Source organism: Mesoplodon bidens (assembly GCF_964165515.1).
Source record: "Mesoplodon bidens genome assembly, chromosome: 16".
In the NCBI taxonomy this organism is placed as follows: domain Eukaryota; kingdom Metazoa; phylum Chordata; class Mammalia; order Artiodactyla; family Ziphiidae; genus Mesoplodon; species Mesoplodon bidens.
The window spans coordinates 60192098-60212031 of NC_138173.1; the positions used below are offsets into that span (position 1 = coordinate 60192098).

At 40.3% G+C, this 19934-nt stretch overlaps 1 protein-coding gene across 1 annotated transcript in view; it reads right to left on the reverse strand.

Moving 5' to 3' along the window:
* Positions 1-243: 243 nt before the first annotated feature.
* Positions 244-19934, reverse strand: part of SNTB1 (syntrophin beta 1) — a 221521-nt gene continuing 201830 nt past the window's right edge. Inside the window, exons 5-7 of the mRNA XM_081258841.1 lie at positions 9767-9963; positions 4473-4663; positions 244-1187 (exon numbers count right to left, since the gene is read on the reverse strand). Coding sequence (XP_081114967.1) covers positions 1095-1187; positions 4473-4663; positions 9767-9963 — 481 coding nt within the window. The 3' untranslated portion in view covers positions 244-1094. The remainder of the gene's footprint in view (positions 1188-4472; positions 4664-9766; positions 9964-19934) is intronic.

The following is a 19934-nucleotide window of genomic DNA, read 5'->3' on the forward strand; positions in this document are numbered from 1 at the left end:
GGTTTGATGGGTTTGATTATAACATTGGCTCTCTATGTAAAACCCAGCATTAACCCGAATCATATAAGGTTGCTCTATTACTTGTTTGAAAATGCATGCATACAAGCACAGGCAGAAACAAGGGCCAATAAATTGCTCAGTACTTCCACTGAAAACCACAAAATGGGGAAAATTAGTTAACCCCCACATGAATTATTTATATATATATATATATATATATATATATATATATATATATATATATATATCTCCATTGACAATCTTTTAAAAAAATCCATAATTTGCTTTTATAAATAAAGCTATAAGTCATGGCTCTTAGATAGCAGACCTTGAGTATGAGTGTAGTCCCAGAATTAATCATCTTTCATGCACACGACTCCTCAGCAAAGCTTTGCAATTTAAGCAGTCTACTTTGGCTCAGAATCCACCAGCTTACAGCTCAGATCAGTATCTGATGCTTTATTTAATTCCCACTCATCATATGCTAATAAGAACACTTCAGAATCATTCTACATCATTGAAAGATAATTCATTAAGAAAAAGTAAGAGCTGTTTCACACTTAAATAAAAGGTGGGTTTCCATTTGAAGTACTTTTCTTTCCTTACCAGCGAAAGTCAACTCAATTAGAAATAGGAAATAAAGCACAATAAAACAACGGGTCCTTATTACTGGGGTGGAGAGGGCAGAGGTGAAAAATGTCAATTTCTCATCTATACAGCCCTTGCTTACCTGGGTGAACCAGTTGCCTAGAAACTGGTATGATTAAGATCTGCACATGCTGTTCTAATGTTCGTGTCCTTGACTGTCATTATTTAAAAGCTATGCTGTGTATTTCCAATCAGCCTCACCTCTTTACCCTTTTACTGTTCTAAAAAAACAGTTTTATTCTGATAGTCCTTGTGGAATTTTTCTGAAGGTACCCTTTATAGTTGCTGAAATTGACAGAGGAGTCTGGGACTGTTACACGGACTCTTGGGATCTCAAGCTGACAGTGGCATGCTACATCTGGTGCGTCACTGCAAATGGTGTCTGATATGACACTTCTCGGTGGCATCGCAGCCCTCCTTTTCTCAAAGGCAATTCGCTCCTCTGTTCAGGCCACCAACCCCAGCCTTGTAATCTTAGCTGACAGGAAGGAATGAATGATGAAAACAATCGGCTTGGGGCAGGAATGAAGGTCCAGTTGCTGAAATTCAAAAAGAAGAGAATATGAAAGATTTTCAACTAATGCTTGATACAAAATAGTCATTTACACATCAAACAGATCTGTGCACTTCCTGCTTTTAAGCGTTAACTGGAGCAATTGTGTTTTTAAATCCTTGCCCCCCAGTGAGATAAAAAAATAACTCTTTGAACTTACTCCTTACATCTCGTATATCTTTTTTTCCAAAATAAGTTCTGTGAAATTTACACATACCCAGAGCATAAGTATCAGTGTTGCCCTTCTTTTTTAAAATTTTTTTTATAAGTTTATTTATTTATTTGTATTTATTTATTTTTGGCTGTGTTGGGTCTTCGTTTCTGTGTGAGGGCTTTCTCTAGTTGCGGCGAGCCACTCTTCATCGCGGTGCGCGGGCCTCTCACTGTCGCGACCTCTCTTGTTGCGGAGCACAGGCTCCAGACGCGCAGGCTCAGTAGTTGTGGCTCACGGGTCCAGTTGCCCCGTGGCATGTGAGATCTTCCCGGACCAGGGCTCGGACCCGTGTCCCCTGCATTAGCAGGCAGATTCTCAACCACTGCGCCACCAGGGAAGCCCCAGTGCTGCCCTTCTTGACTGTCTAAACCATTGATTTTTGGTATCACGACAGTGCTATTATTTATGTTGGATTAGGTACAGTATGAAGCAGTACTAAATTTCACATCATAGGTTTGAGTCCTGGTTCTAACACATTTTAGATGTGTACATAATCTTGGACAAGTCACTGAAAATTTTTCCCAGGCCTGTCTAACTCACAGCGGGTAGAGTATTAAAATGAGATACCGTATGTGAAAATTCCTCATAAACCATAAAATGCAGAACCCAGGTTTTGAAGCAGCTGTGTCCTCACTGTCCTATACTCATGGATTGTTGTAATCATGTACATCACTTGTCTGTTAAGACCCCCTCTAAAGTTTTATCTTTCTCCGTGTGTTCCTACTGGGCTGGCACGTGGTCAGAGCCTAATAGGCTGAATTTTTATCACCTGGCCTAATTCAGGAGCACTGAGTGTGTCGCCCCCAATTCTCATCCACTGTCCCCAATTCTGTTCTGATGATGACACAGTTGGGGAATAACAACCTGATCATAAAATAACATCCAGCAAAGTTAAGTTGTATTTAGCATCCAGCAAAGTTAAGTTGTATTTAGCATCCAGCGAAGTTAAGTTGTATTTAGCATGAACCAGGTGCTGTGTTAAACATTTTCTATATACTATCTTATTTAATTTTCACAAAATCACTATGACGTAGCTATTGTTACTATCTCTATGTTTTATATGGGAAACTAAGATTTGGAGAAGTTATAAAATTTTCTGAGATCATAGATCTTGCAGTAAAGAGAAAGCATGGACTCAAACGCAGGTCTATCTGATGCCAGAGTCTGGGCTTAATCACCATATTCTATTTCACTAACAGAATGCAACTTTTAGAAGTAGCCTTAAAGATTATCTACTTCAGTCCCTGTATTTTATGGATACTCGGATCCAGAGAAATAAAAGGACTTGCGCAAGACAACTGGTGAGTTAGTTCCACACTCAGAAAGAGAGCGAGGGTCTCCTGACCCTCAGTTTATTGCATTTTGTACAGCTCACCTCTGTTCCTTTCCTCCTCCCTGGCACCTGCCTCTGGGGGTTGCATAGCTAGACCCTGGGGGAGCTGTGTCTGAACTTGAGCTTCTCAGCCTAAAATATTGGCAGCAAAAAATCAGTCCTTCCTAAGCCTTGCAAGTCAGGTCGTAATTACAGGCAGAAAGGCTGAAATTTAGACATAAGTGATTTTTCCCCCATGGGCAAAAATAGCCTTGAATTTTCAAGCCATGGATAAAACAGGAGACTGCTTCTTGTTCTTTTCCCTGCTGCTAGGGAGTAGTCACCCTTAGGAAAAAGTGCACAGCTGGGTGATGGATAGAGCAGCAACTGAACCAGAAGCGTTCTCAGCAAAATGGACTTTCCAACCACTTCTTTCCAAACTGGTGCTTCAGGCTGAATTTACTGATTGAACACACAAATAAACAACAAAATTCTATAAAATTCTGCGGATCCATTTTAAAGGTTAGAAAAATGACTGGCTGGTAATGGTTCTCAGAAAGTGAGTTCAGATCACCTGTCAGCCACGGGGCACTGACTTCATCATGACTCCTGTGACACCCATAGGAAGAAACGTGGTACTGCACTGGGGCTAGTAGTAGTGCATGATCTAGGACAGTGGTGCTGAAACTTTGAGATTTCAGGCTCCTATGCTCTTTCAAGTGTGGCCCTGGCCCTTTCCTTCAGAGAGACGGGAGTAGGGAGAGGGAGAATTGTGCAAGGCCAGTAGCTGAGTTAAAATGACTAGATCTTTAAAATTGAGGTTTATCTCTGCATTTTATATATCCTCTGTCCCCGTTATCAAGTGTGAGTCAACAGATATTTGTTGACTAGGAAGGACCTAGACAGAGACTAGTTGTTCCAAATCAAGGTCCTGTTTGAAGTTTTACATTCCACAGCTTAAATGAGATGCTATGTCTTCTTGAGAACTATACTTGCTAGAAAGTAGAAGAATGTGCCACTTTCACCCTTCAGTGGAACTAGAGTAACATATTTCTTCACTATGGTAGGCAGTAACGATCACAGGAAATCATGATTTTAATTTAAATACATGGGCAATTTGCAAGGATATGAGAAGTATAGATGTTATGTTAACTGACAAACTTGCTGATCTTGTTGGACGCTTTTTGATGTGAGCTCAAAACTTCTGGGTCCTTGTCTGGCCCTCTCTCCACTCGGGTAGAGTTGACCAGTTTTGCTGGGTTTCCTCACTGCCCCCTCCACTCTGCCGCTTCCCACCCCCTCCCCGTCTGTACTCTTCATGCTCTCTGCTCCTTTGAGACCCCCCAGGCTGCCAGGACTGGTGTTTTACATCCCTACATCCCTGACACCTAGCACAATGCCCAGGTTAGATCAGACGCTTGATACTTTTAAACAATGAATGGTATATCTTAAAGCTGGTGGGACCCTCTCTGAAAAGAATTTAATGCTGACTTTGTAAAGGATCCTTTCCTTTGATTCAAATATTTCTGTAATATTCCCATGGAAAATGAGACCAAAGTAAAGAACTGTGAAAAATTGGATCCCCTCACTGTTTTTAAAGGTTCAATTAAGACATGAACCTGTAAGTACTTTGTAAGTAGTCAAGTGCTAAATAAATACAGGCAGCATTATGTTTGCAGGCCATAATCGGTGTATTGCAAGACAAAATATACGAAACCACACTGTCTAAAGAAAAGTGTACTTACAAGCTCTCCATCTTTGCCTCCAAAATCTAAATACAGCATCCTGATTCCATCATCTGAAGACATTTTCAGCTTTTCATAAGGAGCCTGTATGATTGTCTTGGGAAAGACACCCTCCTGTGGTTCAGTGGTAATAGAAAATCCATTCTCATAATGTATGGTCAGCCGGCACTCCTGGTTTTTATAGGTGCAAGCTGAGAGAGACAGAGGGAGACAGGAGTATGAACAGTGGAAGCCCATCCATTTTCCAGGCACTTAAGCTTCTTGTCTCCCCAAACCCAGGGCCCAGCCACCAACTTCTTCCTAAAGTTAAAAATTAATAATCATGCATGAAAATATTCTCCTTAGATTGATTGTCATATGGTAATTTAACTTGCCCTTTGAAACTAAGGGAAATAAACTGAAAGAAATTCCTTTTGCTGGGATTTACTGAATTTTGTCTGGGCTCTAGCCCTTATATGATCATCTGACAACATGTATGTAGGGAGACGGGTGTTCCAATGGCCTTGTATCAAGCTGGAAAAAACTGACATTTAATTTAGAGCAAGCTACCTCTGATCATCGTCAACACACACACAATCAATCAATCGATTGATCGATCAATGAACGCCATGTCTACCACCTGGTGAAAGAAGCAAGCAATCCCCCAGTGACATTACCCAAGTTAACAAAAACACATGTAAGAAGTCAGGAGTGAGTAGTGAAAAAAAAAACCTGATTTTTAATTTTAAAAAAGTTGAATAAAGCTCATTTTATAAACAGAAAGAAGTGCTTTTGGAGTTTCCCTGATGATCTGATCGTCTTGGGTCCTGGAAAAGCTGCTGTTGTAGATCGATGTCAGGTGTGGCACCTTCGGTGAAAGATGCTGTTTCCTCCCTCTGTGCAGTGTGGTATTCAGGATCCTCAGCTGGTGTCCACAAGGTGCCCTCTGATCCAACGGAACAAAAGTAAAACCTTTTGATCAGGTTAGGTGCCAGCATTTATCTGTGGTCCACCTTGCGTTTAGGAAAAGAGACCAGCACTCTCAGATTATGAGCTGGACAGGGGGACTGCCACCTGATTCCAAGTTCCCATTAGGAAGACTTGTGAGTGTTTAAACCCTTAATCAAAAAGTTCTGGAGGGAATTCCCTGGCGGTCCAGTGGTTAGGACTTGGCACTTTCACTGCCGGCCCCCAGTTCGATCCCTGGTCGGGGAAGTAAGATCTCGCAAGCCGCTTGGCCAAAAAAAAAAAAAAAAAGCAAAAGTATCAGACTGGATTTTTTTGCCTCACAAAACACCACTTTTAACAGGCCCTGGCAAGTCAACTGGCTCTGGTCTTCATATACATCTGAAAGCTCTTTGGGGATAGGAGGACATAGGCAGTATTGATTACTGTCTACCGTCTTTAGCTCAGCTCAGCTTTATAAACCAAACTGAATTTCACCTCAGCACACTTTAGAAGCAGGACCTTAGATTAATATTATAGGTGATAAAAGCAAAGCTCAGAGAGGTGAACGTGTCACAACCCAGTGGTTTAGATTTCAAAATTCAAGTTCTTTCCTTCCAGTCTGTCTCGTACAGCCTTCTCACGCTCTGGTGCTCAGGATACAGAGGCATGTGGGGAGGGATCTTGGCGAAGAGGCTCTCAGACTAATAACTGGGGTGGGGGGAGCCCCTCAGAGTTTGGGGGAAGAAAGAGAGTGTCTATCTGCCCACAGAATGAGGTGGCTTTTAATTGGTTAAAACATATACCCCTTCCTCCGACTGACCGCAGCCATCTTTCAACTTGTAACAAAGGGTTGATATTTTCCAAAGGTGCATTCTCTAATGAGTCCTGGAAGGAGCCCCTTGGCAAGTCTTAAGTTATCCTCTCAGAAGGGCCCTAGACCCCTGCCACCCGTCCAGTTCAAGGATGACCAAAACATAACATAGACACGGCATACATGTAGTTATGACTTCCCATCTCGAATCCTCGTTTTTGAAAGTTTTCACTTCTAACATCTGCAGAATATGTGGGCACCTGAGCTCTAAACATGTTTTTTCCCCCTTCCTCTATGTTTGAATTAGAAAGCTGTGCCACTGGATGGTTTGAATTAATTGACTGTGGTTACTTTTCATTTTAATTGACCTAAAGTGGTATTCGTGGCCTTTATATAATGTAATCAGTTATCTGAAGACGTTCTTAATCTACACAGGATAAATTGAACCCATTATCAAGTTAATTGAAGCTCTGATTAAAACATAAGCCCCTCCCCCCAACTCTCTGCAGGCATCTTTCCATTTGAAACTGGGCTGCACCTTTGGCCATTTCCATAATTTCTTCTCTCCCACCACCCAGCTAGCTCAGTCCACACAATTCTTTGTTATTCTCCTTTGGCTGGTCTATTAACAGCCTCATTGTTTTCCTGTCAAAGTAGAGTTTAGCTTACTGAGAGAAGGATTTTATGAAATTTGTGGAATGTAAACTAAACCAAACCCCTTTGGCCATCTTCATTCTCTTCTAGAACACCCCAGAAGTTGTTGCAAGGAGTCTGGACTTCTCTGCAATTACACATATAACTTCATTAAATTTAGTTTTCAGGTGACTTGAGCCTTTTCCAACTCAGGTTTGAAACTCTACTTTTTCGTGCCATACAGAGTAGGCATCAAAAATAAAAACTTCAGTGACACTCTGAGAGACATTTTCAACAATGTTGGAAAATATTGGGGGGGTACTAACTAGTTTCAGGATAATTTTTAAAAGACAGTGATTATCTCAGAGATGCTGCAGCAGAAATTCTACAAAACATCTGGTTTTTCATGTTTGCACCAGTAAAGGAAATGTGGAGAAACCCTACTACATGTTGACGTGGGTCCCGTCTTGTAGAATCCTCCTGGGTGCTGGAGGAAGTTGCACCCTAGTGCAGTACTGCACACAGAGTGGTCCACAGACCAGCAGCATCAGCACTGCCTGGTATCGTACTAGATGCAGATTCTCAGGCCCCGCCCCAGAACTGCTGCGTCAGTCTCTAGGGATGGGCATCAGCAATCGGAGGCTTCTGAGGGTACAACTAAAAAGCTTTGTTTTTGTTGTTTTCAGTGTGACTACGGTTTGGAAACACTGTACCTAAGAGGTCTTTTTTAAGGCCAACTTAATTTATTTTAACCTAAAGTAAACACAAAATGTCTTGTTTTTATATGGCATCCCTCCCTGGGTGAAACACCTAATTCAGGCACCACAAGAGACAGATACTCGTTTAGGATAGAGGAATAGTTCTGCTTCAGAGCAGAGATGGAGAAAGGATTTATATTCCACTTAATTAATTCTTTTTAAAAGAATTTTTTTAATGTGGTAAAAGTTACATAATATAAATCATACTATTTTAACCATATTTAACCATATACTGTTTTAACCATATTTAACTATTTAACCAGTTCAGTGGCACTAAGTACATTCACATCGTTGTGCAACTCTCACCATCATCCATCTCCCAAATTTTTCACCTTCCTAAATGGAAACTCTGTCCCCACTAAACACTAACTCCCCATTCCCCCTCCCCTGCCCACCTCCCAGCCCCTGGCATCTACCAATGTACTTTCTGACTCTATGAATTTGGCTATTCTACATACCTCGTGTAAGTGGAGTCAAACAGTATTTGTCTGCATCTAATGTATATTGGAGTGCATTTTTAAGGTTAACTTATTATATGTCCTTCAAACAGATTTTACCGTCTTTCCCCCCACCCCATGCTATACAGTAGGCCCTCCCCAGCCATCTATTTCATACACACTAGTGTATATACGTCAATCGCAATCTCCCAATCTATCCCACCCCTGAACTTGGTGTCCATACGTTTGTTCTCTATGTCTGTGTCTCTATTTCTCCTTTGAAAATAGGTTCATCTGAACCACTTTTCTAAATTCCACATACATGCATTAATATACGATATTTGTTTTTCTCTTTCTGACTTACTTCACTCTGTATGACAGTTTCTAGGTCCATCCATGTCTCTGTAAATGGCACAATTTTGTTCCCTTTTATGGCTGAGTAATAGTCCATTGTATATATGTGTCACATCTTCTTTATCCATTCCTCTGTTTGCTATGGGTTTGTCGTATGTGGCCTTTGAGGCCATATGTTGAGGTAGGTTCTCCCAATGTGCCCACTTTCTGGAGAGTTTTTATCATCAGTGGGTGTTGAATTTTGTCAGAAGTTTTTCTCCATCTATTGAGATGATCATATGGTTTTTATTCTTCATTTTGTTAATATGGTGTATTGCACTGATTGATTTGCGTATATTGAAGAATCCTTGCATCCCTGGGATAAATCCCATTTGATCATGGTGTATGATCCTTTTAATGTGTTGCTGGATTCTGTTTGCTAGTATTTTGTTGAGGATATTTGTGTCTATGTTCAACAGTGATATTGGTCTGTAATTTTCTTTTATTGTAGTATCTTTGTCTGGTTTTGGTATCAGGGTGATGGTGGCCTTGTAGAATGAGCTTGGGAGTGTTCAATTTGAGAAGGCTAGGTGTTAGCTCTTCTCTAAATGTTTGATAGAATTTGCCCGTGAAGTCATCTGGCCCTGGACTTTTGTTTGTTGGAAGATTTTTAATCACAGTTTCAATTTCATTACTTGTGATTGGTCTGTTCATAGTTTCTATTTCTTCTTGGTTCAGTCCTGGAAGGTTGTACCTTTCTAAGAATTTGTCCATTTCCTCCAGGTTCTCCATTTTATTAGCATATAGTTGTTTGTAGTATGATCCTTTGTATTTCTGTGGTGTCAGTTGTAATTTCTCCTTTTTCATTTCTAATTTTATCGATTTGAGTCCTCTCCCTTTTTTTCTTGATGAGTCTGGCTAAAGGTTGATCAATTTTGTTTATGTTTTCAAAGAACCAGCTTGTAATTTCAGTGATCTTTGGTATTGTTTTCTTGGTTTCTATTTCATTTATTTCACAACCTTAGAGGTCTTGTGGGAAAATCCTGTTCATCCAGAGCAGATACCATCAGGGCTTTCTACATGATGAAAATGTTCTAGATTTGCACTGTCTATCATGGTAGAAATGACATCTGACTATCCAAGTTACCCACTTTTCCTGAATGAAGATGAGATAAAGCTTTTCACAATCAAACCCCTAGGTTCCATGTTAGTAGGGCATTCAGTGCCTTAATTTAGAAGAATTTTAAATTTACCTCTGGAATTTAAGTTTATCTCTGGAATTTTAAGTACCCCAAATGGCCAGTAATGGAAACAATTTTGAGGCTGTGGTGGAGTAGAGGGTGCATTCTTTCCATAAGGATGTGACATCACAAAACCAAAGCCAACAATGCTCACCTGTGGTGACTTCAATAGTGAGTTCAGCTGAGTTATGGCACCCCTGTACTATGCTCCTTGTCCAATGTGAGAGGTCCCTGCTGATCTCAGCCCTGAAGAGATGCGTTTCAATACCCTGCCTGGTACCAGTTCGTGTTGCAAAGGACAGATCTACACCAGCCTGGGGTGATCCTTTCCCTGGACCTGAATGGACCAGCCTGTTGAGAAAAACAGAGAGAGAGAAATTATCAAAATGGAAACTACTGTATTCACCTGATACACCTGTGAAGAGCCCCAAATTGGTGATTTGCTCTCAATTTTCTGATCCGGAACCAAAAGGTCCACTATACCCTAATGTTCACCATGGTTTTCTGCCATCTCCTCACCCAGTGCCTGGCCAATGGTAGAGTGAGATTAGCATAGTGGCCAAGAACTGTGCATCCGGTTGACTATGCAGAGGAATTGAATATTGTGACTTTAACTTTATTTAGACAAATTCAGCTATACTCACTCAACCAAAAAGGAAGATAATTAAGTAAATGAGAGAACAATTTAAATAATGTGGTAAATCCCATCTCTCCCATTCCATTCCTGGGCATATGTATGACCCAGTGAGAGCATGAGACAAGAAAGGAAATCTATTGTTTCCTGGGTTAGACTTAGTTTCCCCCTGTGTTTCTTGTACTTTGGTTCATCTGGCTGCACTGAATGCACTTCTGCATGCATTTCTCATGCACACAGTGTCCAAATGCAAGCAGACAACCAGGGGACTCAGCTGAAGAAGTAGCAATCTGTGTATCGGTGTTAAAGCTTGAAAAAGAGCAGTAATGCTGGACTTCTTGAGACATGGAGGAGAACTGCATTTTATGGGAGATTAAAGGGATTTTCAAGAGTGATTTTTTTTAACCTCTTTATTGGAGTATAATTGCTTTACAATGGTGTGTTAGTCTCTGCTGTATAAAAATGTGAATCAGCTATACGTATACATATATCCCCATATCCCCTGCCTCTTGGGTGTCCCTCCCACCCTCCTTATCCCACCCCTCTAGGTGGTCACAAAGCACTAAGCTGATCTCCCTGTGCTATGCAGCTGCTTCCCACTGCCTACGTATTTTACATTTGGTGGTGTATATATGTCCATGCCACTCTCTCACTTCATCCCAGCTTACCCTTTCCCCTCCCCGTGTCCTCAAGACCATTCCCTACATCTGCGTCTTTATTCCTGTCCTGCATCTAGGTCCTTCAGAACCTTTTTTTTTTTTAAATTCCATATGTATGTGTTAGCATACGGTATTTGTCTTTCTCCTTCTAACTTACTTCACTCTGTATGACACACTCTAGGTCCATCCACCTCACTATAAACTAAATTTCATTTCTTTCTATGGCTGAGTAATATTCCATTGTATATATGTGCCACATCTTCTTTATCCATTCATCTGTCGATGGACACTTAGGTTGCTTCCATGTTCTGGCTATTGTAAATAGTGCTGCAATGAACATTGTGGTATATGTCTCTTTTTGAATTATGGTTTTCTCAGGGTATATGCCCAGTAGTGGAATTACTGGGTTGCGTGGTAGTTCTATTTTTAGTTTTTTAAGGAATCTCCATACTGCTCTCCATAGTGGCTGTATCAATTTACATTCCCACCAACAGTGCAAGAGGGTTCCCTTTTCTCCACACCCTCTCCAGCATTTATTGTTTGTAGAGTTTTTGATGATGGCCATTCTGACTGCTGTGAGGTGATACCTCATTGTAGTTTTGATTTGGATTTCTCTAATGATTACTGATGTTGAGCATCCTTTCATGTGTTTGTTGGCAATCTGTATATCTTCTTTGGAGAAATGTCTATTTAGGTCCTCTGTCCATTTTTGAATTGGGTTGTTTCGGTTTTCTGATATTGAGCTGCATGAGCTGCTTGTATATTTTGGACATTAATCCTTTGTCAGTTACTTTGTTTGCAAATACTTTCTCCCATTCTGAGGGTTGTCTTTTGGTCTTGTTTATGGTTTCCTTCACTGTGCAAAAGCTTTGAAGTTTCATTAGGTCCCATTTGTTTATTTTTGTTTTTATTTCTATTTCTCTAAGAGGTGGGTCAGAAAGGATCTTGCTGTGATTTGTGTCATAGAGTGTTCTGCCTGTGTTTTCCTCTAAGAGTTTTATAGTGTCTGGACTTACATTTAGGTCTTTAATCCGTTTCAAGTTTCTTTTTGTGTATGGTGTTAGGGAGTGTTCTAATTTCATTCTTTTACATGTAGCTGTCCAGTTTTCCCAGCACCACTTACTGAAGAGGCTCTCTTTTCTCCATTGTATATTCTTGCCTTCTTTATCAAAGGAAAGGTGACCATATGCATGTGGGTTTATCTCTGGGCTTTCTATCCTGTTCCATTGATTGATATTTCTGTTTTTGTGCCAGTACCATACTGTCTTGATTACTGTAGCTTTGTAGTGGAGTCTGAAGCCAGGGAGCCTGATTCCTACAGCTTTATTTTTCTTTCTCAAGATTGCTTTGGCTATTCAGGGTCTTTTGTGTTTCCATACAGATTGTGAAATTTTTTGTTCCAGTTCTGTGAAAAATGCCATTGGTAGTCTGATAGGGATTGCATTGAATCTGTAAATTGCTTTGGGTAGTATAGTCATTTTCACAATGTTGATTCTCCAGTCCAAGAACATGGTATATCTCTCCATCTATTTGTATCATCTTTAATTTGTTTCATCAGTGTCTTATAGTTTTCTGCATACAGGTCTTTTGTCTCCTTAGGTAGATTTATTCCTTGGCATTTTATTCTTTTTGTTGCAGTGGTAAATGGGAGTGTTTCCTTAATTTATCTTTCAGATTTTTTCATCATTAATGTTTAGGAGTGCAAAAGATTTCTGTGCATTAATTTTTTATCCTGCTACTTTACCAAATTCATTGATTAGCTCTAGTAGTTTTCTGGTAGCACCTTTAGGATTCTCTGTGTGTAGTATCAGGTCATCTACAAATGGTCACAGCTTTACTTCTTCTTTCCCGATTTGGATTCCTTTTATTTCTTTTTCTTTTCTGACTGCTGTGGCTAAAACTTCCAAAACTATGTTGAATAATAGTGGTTAGAGTGGGCAACCTTATCTTGTTCCTGATCTTAGTGGAAATGCTTTCAGTTTTTCACCATTGAGAACGATGTTGGCTGTGGGTTTTTCATATATGGCCTTTATTATGTTGAGGTAAGTTCCCTCTATGCCTACTTTCTAGAGGGTTTTTATCATAAATCTGTGTCTTGGCATGTTTCTCCTTGGATTTATCCCGTATGGGACTCTGTACTTCCTGGACTTGATTGACTATTTTCTTTCCCATATTAGGGAAGTTTTCTTTTTTTTTTTTTTTTTTTTTTTTTTTTTCTGTACGCGGGCCTCTCACTGCTGTGGCCTCTCCCGTTGCGGAGCACAGGCTCCGGACACACAGGCTCCGCGGCCATGGCTCGCGGGCCCAGCCGCTCCACGGCATGTGGGATCTTCCGGGATAGGGGCACGAACCCGTGTCCCCTGCATCGGCAAGCGGACTCTCAACCACTGCGCCACCAGGGAAGCCCATAGGGGAGTTTTCAACCATAATCTCTTCAAATATTTTCTCAGTCCCTTTCTTTTTCTCTTCTTCTCTGGGACCCCTATAATTCGAATGTTGGTGTGTTTAATGTTGTCCCAGAGGTCTCTGAGACTGTTCTCAATTCTTTTCATTCTTTTTTCTTTATTCTGCTCTGTGGTAGTTATTTCCACTATTTTATCTTCCCGGTCACTTATCCGTTCTTTAGCCTCAGTTTTTCTGCTATTGATTCCTTCTAGAGAATTTTTAATTTCATTTATTGTGTTGTTCATCATTGTTTGTTTGCTCTTTAGTTCTTCTAGGTCCTTGTTAAACATTTCTTGTATTTTCCCCATTCTACTTCCAAGATTTTGGATAATCTTTACTATCATTACTCTAAATTCTTTTTCAGGTAGACTGCCTATTGCCTCTTCATTTGTTTGGTCTGGTGGGTTTTTACCTTGCTCCTTCTTCTGCTGTGTGTTTCTCTGTCATCTCATTTTGCTTAACTTACTGTGTTTGGGGTCTCCTTTTCACAGGCTTCAGGTTCGTAGTTCCCGTTGTTTTTGGTGTCTGCCCCCAGTGGGCAAGGTTGGTTCAGTGGGTTTTGTAGGCTTCCTGGTGGAAGGGACCGGTGCCTGTGTTTTGGTGAATGAGGATGGATCTTGTCTTTCTGGTGGGCAGGACTGCGTCCGGTGGCCTGTTTTGGGTGTGTCTGTGGACGTATTATGATTTTAGGCAGCCTCTCTGCTAATGGGTGGGGCTGTGTTCCTGTTTTGCTAGTTGTTTGGCATGGGCTGTCCAGCACTGTAGCTTGCTTGTCGTTGAGTGGAGCTGGGTCTTAGTGTTGAGACGGAGGTCTCTGGGAGAGCTCTCATTGATTGTTATTACAAGGGGCTGGGAGGTCTCTGGTGGACCAATGTCCTGAACTCGGCTCTCCCACCTTAGAGGCTCAGGCCTGACACCCGGATGGAGCACCAAGACCCTGTCAGCCACACAGCTGGTTGGCAGGAGGAGTCTTGGTAAAAAGCAGATTCTGGGGAATTCCCTGGCAGTGCAGTGGTTAAGACTCTGCACTTCCACTGCAGGGGGCTTGAGTTTGATCCCTGGTCGGGGTACTGTGGCAGGCACCCAACACTTGAGAGACAGACGGGTTTAAAGTCAGAAGAACTGGATGAAGTGATGCCTCAGTCACTTGCTGGTTGTGGAACCCAGGCACAGCCCTAAAATCCGTGAGCCTGTTTCTCACCTCCGCTCAGCCCCAGGGCTGTTGCAACGTCGTCGTGGCTCTGCCTGTCACCCGGGTCTGGTGCACCTCCAAGGGTGATTTTTACTGTACATGATTTCACACTGACTTTAGAACATACATTCACAGCATAAAAAATGACTCTCATGGTAAATATTTTCTAAAAGGCCAGAGGAAACATGAGGAATCAAAGGCTCTCAGAGCTGCCTTCTGAACAGGCACTGGCTCCTACTTCTCACCTGCCCCCTGTAAACACTCAAATCTCTTATGCTCTCTCCTTCTCCTCCATACCCCAACCTCCTTCTGGGAGAGACTCTCATATCAATAATTTGCAGGAGAGAATGAGTATAATTTAGTAAATATTACTTCTCTCCAGGGTATTTGCATTTTCAGCCTTATCTTTTAATACGGAAAGAAACACTTCAGTATTGGCTAGAGAAATTCCAGGTGTCTATTCACTTGGTGGATGAGAGAGTTATTTTCTTATGCAAAGGGCTTGTTACCTCTAGATTAAAAATTGTACAGAGGAAATCCAAAAGCTTATTTTCTCTTGCAAGCTTAAATATTGTAGACCAAAATTATCACTGAAATAAAACATACTGTAGCCCACTGAATTTCTAGCGACAGGCTCGTATAACTCTGAAGAGCTTTCTTTTACTTACAAAGTTGAAACTCAGTGGGAGATGTGGTCTGCAACGCTGACTTGAAGCAAAAGGTTAACTGAAAAAGGCTTTTGGCTGTACAATTCTTTGAAGATAGAGACATTACAAATGATAACAAATGTTGGCAAGAAGGTGGAGAAAAGGGAACCCTTGTACATGGTGGTGGTTATGTAACTTGGTGCAGCCACTATGGAACACAGTATAGAGGTTCCGCAAAATATTAATATTAGCACTACCATATGATTCAGCAATTCCACTTCTGAGGATATATCTGAAGGAAGCAAAATCAGCATCTGAAAGAGATATCTACACTCCCAAGTTCACTGCAGCATCATTCACAATAGCCAAGATATGGAAACAACCTAAGAGTCCATCGATGGACAAATGGATAAAGATGATGTGGTGCATATATACATAATGGAATATTATTCAGCCTTAAAAAAGAAGGAAATCCTGCCATTTGCAACAACATGGATGAACCTAGAAGCATTATGCTAAGTGAAATAAGCCAGACAGAGAAAGAGAGATTCTGTATGATGTCACTTATATGTGAAATCTTTAAAAAAAAATAAAGGCAAACTTATAGAAGCAGAGTGTAGAATGATGATTGCTGAGGCTGGGGGAAATGGGGTGATGTTGGTCAAAGGGTATAAATTTTTAGTTGTAAGATGAATACGTTCTGAGGATCTAATGAATAGCCTGGTGATATAGTTAATAATATTGTACTGTAGACTTGAAATCTGCTAACAATTAAAATTTGCAAAAAAAGAGGTAACTATGTGAGATGATCGATGTATTAACTTGATTGTCGTAACCATTTCACAATATACATGGACATGAGATCGTCATGTGTATACTTTTATTTGTCAATTATACCCCAGTAAAAAAAATAATACAAGACAGAAGTTCCATGAATGTCATTGAGAGGAGAGTCCAGGACAGCGTGAAGGAAAATGTCTGCTGACATGGGTGCCGCCACCCAGGGATTTAACATGTAGAGACTGAGTTGAGTTCGTCGGGAGGGGGGAGGGTGTTTTGTAATAAGAAGGGAACAAGAGTAACTGAGAAGCTGCTGGAAGGTTTCAAAATCTGGGTGAGAGTAGAGAAAATGGAAAGCACTTCTGAAAAGCCTAAGAATTCAAAGGGATTGAGGGTCAGATAAAACTTCATTAAGAAGAAGTATGTACAGAAAGCACAAATTCCTATTGTGTTTTCTTAGTTGCTCCAAAGTGTTCTTCTCCTCAAAGGTGTTTACGTTTTAGTTGCTTCAAGAAATATATCTAGCTCTTCCTTTTAAAATCTTAAAATCTGTGTCAGTTGGGCACAGCTGGCAGGCTGCATGGTAAACCGAAAAGGTACATAGGTTTGGGAGGCATAGCAAACTGCATTAGAACCCTCTTCTACCATTAGTGAAATGTTCCAAGAGTCACCACCTCATAAAGTAGTGTTATAAAGATCCAATGAAATGATCTGTGTGCCGTACTTGTACAGAACCTAGATATGGTTTGTAATCAATAAGTATTATTCCATCCCTTGCCCCTACCTTCTGTTTCCTTACTTTAAAAATATAATTCTTGCCTCATATGATTAGGATTAAGTATAAGAAAATATATAAAGAAGATATGCTGTGATGATCTGGAACCAAACCCACAATATCTCCAAGGTCAGCCTGTGATGGATTTGTATGAGTCTGTCATTTAGGCAATCTGAAATGTTTCCTTAAAATATTTTTTAAATGCTCCTTTTATAGAGAAATATAAGGAGACAGAACCTACCAGACATAAAAATATATATTAAGACTGTATTAATCAAAACAGGTTAGTACTCATTCAGGTAGAAATGGGAAGATCAGTGGAAGTAAACAGAAGATGGCTAATCAAAATAACAATGAGATGGTAATGTCAACCAAAGAGAAACGAAGAGGTCAAAGAGTTTGGTAACAGATTTGGGGTATACACTGGGGCAGCTTCTACATAAATTAAAAAGTATGTGAAGGAATGTATGTATATTCAAGGATTTTCAACGCCACGTTGTTTATAAAAGCAAAAGACTAGGAATACCTGGTTAAATAAGTCATCATATATATATACTCATAGTATGATATACTCAGTTATATATGCTTGTGGAAAGAATGGGCTGTATTGATGTTTACAGAAATGAAACATCTATAGTAAAAAACAAAAGTGAATAGACCATTTGTTTAAGAAAAGAAGGTGGGGAAGGAGTAATACACACACTTACATATTTATATATGCTTTTGTGTGTTTATAAAATATTTATGTAAGAACATATAAGAAAATACTAATAGTGGTTGCCCTGGGAAACAGATCTAAAGTAGAAAATTTGACTTCTCATTATATATCTTTTTCTACTCTTATTTGCTTTTAACTGGGTACTTTTTTTTTTTAGTTAAAATTACTTTTTTGAAGGAAAGAAAAAAACAAACAAACCTGATTCTTTATGTTCCTAAGGGTACATAAAGGCATTAAATGCCTTTGTTAAAGGCATTAAAAGTCATGTTTATACATACACAAAAAAAGAAAATATATAAAGGACTTAATCCAGTATTTAGTGCATCATAGTAAGCATTCAATAAAAATTATTTTCCTGATGCCTTCCCTGTTCACGTTCTCACTTTCTATCCACTAAATTTCCACCCAGAGGACATCAACTTTGTCACAGTCCAGGGATAGTGTAAATGTAACACAGAGGCACAAGTGAAGCAAAAAAGAAGTTACACCACCCTCTGAAGAATGTCACATGTTTGTGAATTTCTTACCAATATTTCTTTTTCTCTAGAGAGAGTATAAAATTAAAGTCAATAATAACTGGAAAATGCAATTTGTTAGGAATTTTGCATTTGGTAAGTCTGGATATAAAGGAATGAAATTACTAACAGAGTGTAACAAGGTATGAGCAAGCCCTGTATCTAGCTGACCAATAGCAGGCACAGGGAGTCCTTGATGGGGAAATTCACCGTGTTACAGGAAATAATGATTAAAAAAAAAAGCCCTTTGTGGGGAGGACTATTGGTGTACTTTGTTATTTGTTTCATCACCAAATTATCATTGAAGAAGAAAAGGGAAGAGGAAAAATGGATTTTTCAACTACCCAAGTGTGAATTATCTAACATTTGTGTCAAAGAACAAGTTGATTTGCAATCTGAAGAACATGCTGAATTATGTGTTCTTTTGAATAGACCAATATTGGTTAATGAAACGTACAGTACTGTATGTAAACTGTGAGACAAAGCAAATTGTCTTTTCTGCTACCTAGTGTGCATACTGGTAACAAAAGGATACTTTTTCCAGATGAAAATCAAATGAACTACATCAGATATCCACACAATGCACTTGGGTACACATCTTCTGGATGGGGTACTACACAGTCCTAACAAATTATTTTAGAAACGCATATGTGAATGTGGAGAAGTGCACCTGTACTCATTGAAAGGCTCCAAATATGCAACTGAACTATGTAAAATAAAAGCTTAGAAACAAATCAATTAAACTGTCAAGCAATTTCATGTGTGATTTTATTTCTACTTTTTTTTTTAATTCTTAAATTTTTCTCTAAGCAACATATACTGCACAAGGTAAAGATTAGCTTTACAAGGCTGTGGGGCTAAAATGAACCCAAATATTTCACCTTAATTTCTAGAATCAGGACTTCCATTGCACTGAAAAATATATGCATTCTGACTCAGTGTGGAATACATGTTTGTTTAATGTTAGCGGCAGTTCAGGGCTGGAATACTAGATGAACTCATCTGTGTCCTCTTGCCTTGGTTTGTGTCTGCGTTAGTCTAAATTGTCCATGTCTAGGTCCTATTACCTGACACCTGCAGCCTGTGGCTGTGGAATAGCCTTTCTCAGAATAAAGTTAACCGATCCATGTGGGATGAAACCTACACTCATGGCCTCATTAATCCCTTACATGAACCTACTGGCCTCCAGCAAGTGAGTCACGAGGGCTGCTGAAACCTGCCAGTTGAAGTTACACGATCCTTTTGGATTCAGGGGTGCACTGGGGGGCCTTCGACGAGCTTCCTGCTCTGTTCAAGCCTCTTCTTCCTTCCTTTCAACTGAGCACCAGAAATCACTCAGAACATAATTTGGCGATGAGAGACTGTGTGAGGAATGGGAAGGAGGAAGGGGACAAGCATACATGTCTACAGTAGCTGTGGAAGTGTTCAAGCATGGGCTGGTCAGCGACTCCCCTGGGATGGTAGAGTTCTCTCACCTTGAGAGTCTATGGTTGGATCAAAGGCGTCCCTGGACTTTGGGCCCTCTTGGGAGAACCACACTTGGAGTAGATGATGTGCTTCTTGGGATCTAAGGTGAGGTAGCGACATTTCCAGCAAGGCTCAGACTGCCTAGGCTGGCAGCCAGCAGGAGTCCTTGGGTGCCCTCTCTGTATGTAAGGTTTGTTGCTCATGTGTCAAAGTTGACAGCTCCTGGGTAGGAAGATGTTGGGGGAAGCAAACTTGCTGTTGACAGCGCAGTGATTGGCTGGTGCTCAAGACCAAGCAGAGCGTGGATCTCCTCAAGGTAGGTGTCCCTCCTCTGGACACCACACATTATTATCAATTCATTTACCCCACTGCTTAAGGTCACCACATCATCATCCCTGATGTCCTTCAAGGTAGGATCCTTGTCCCATCTCTCATTGATTCCGCAGTGTGTAGTATCTTACCTAATTCATAGTCGGTGTTCAATACATGT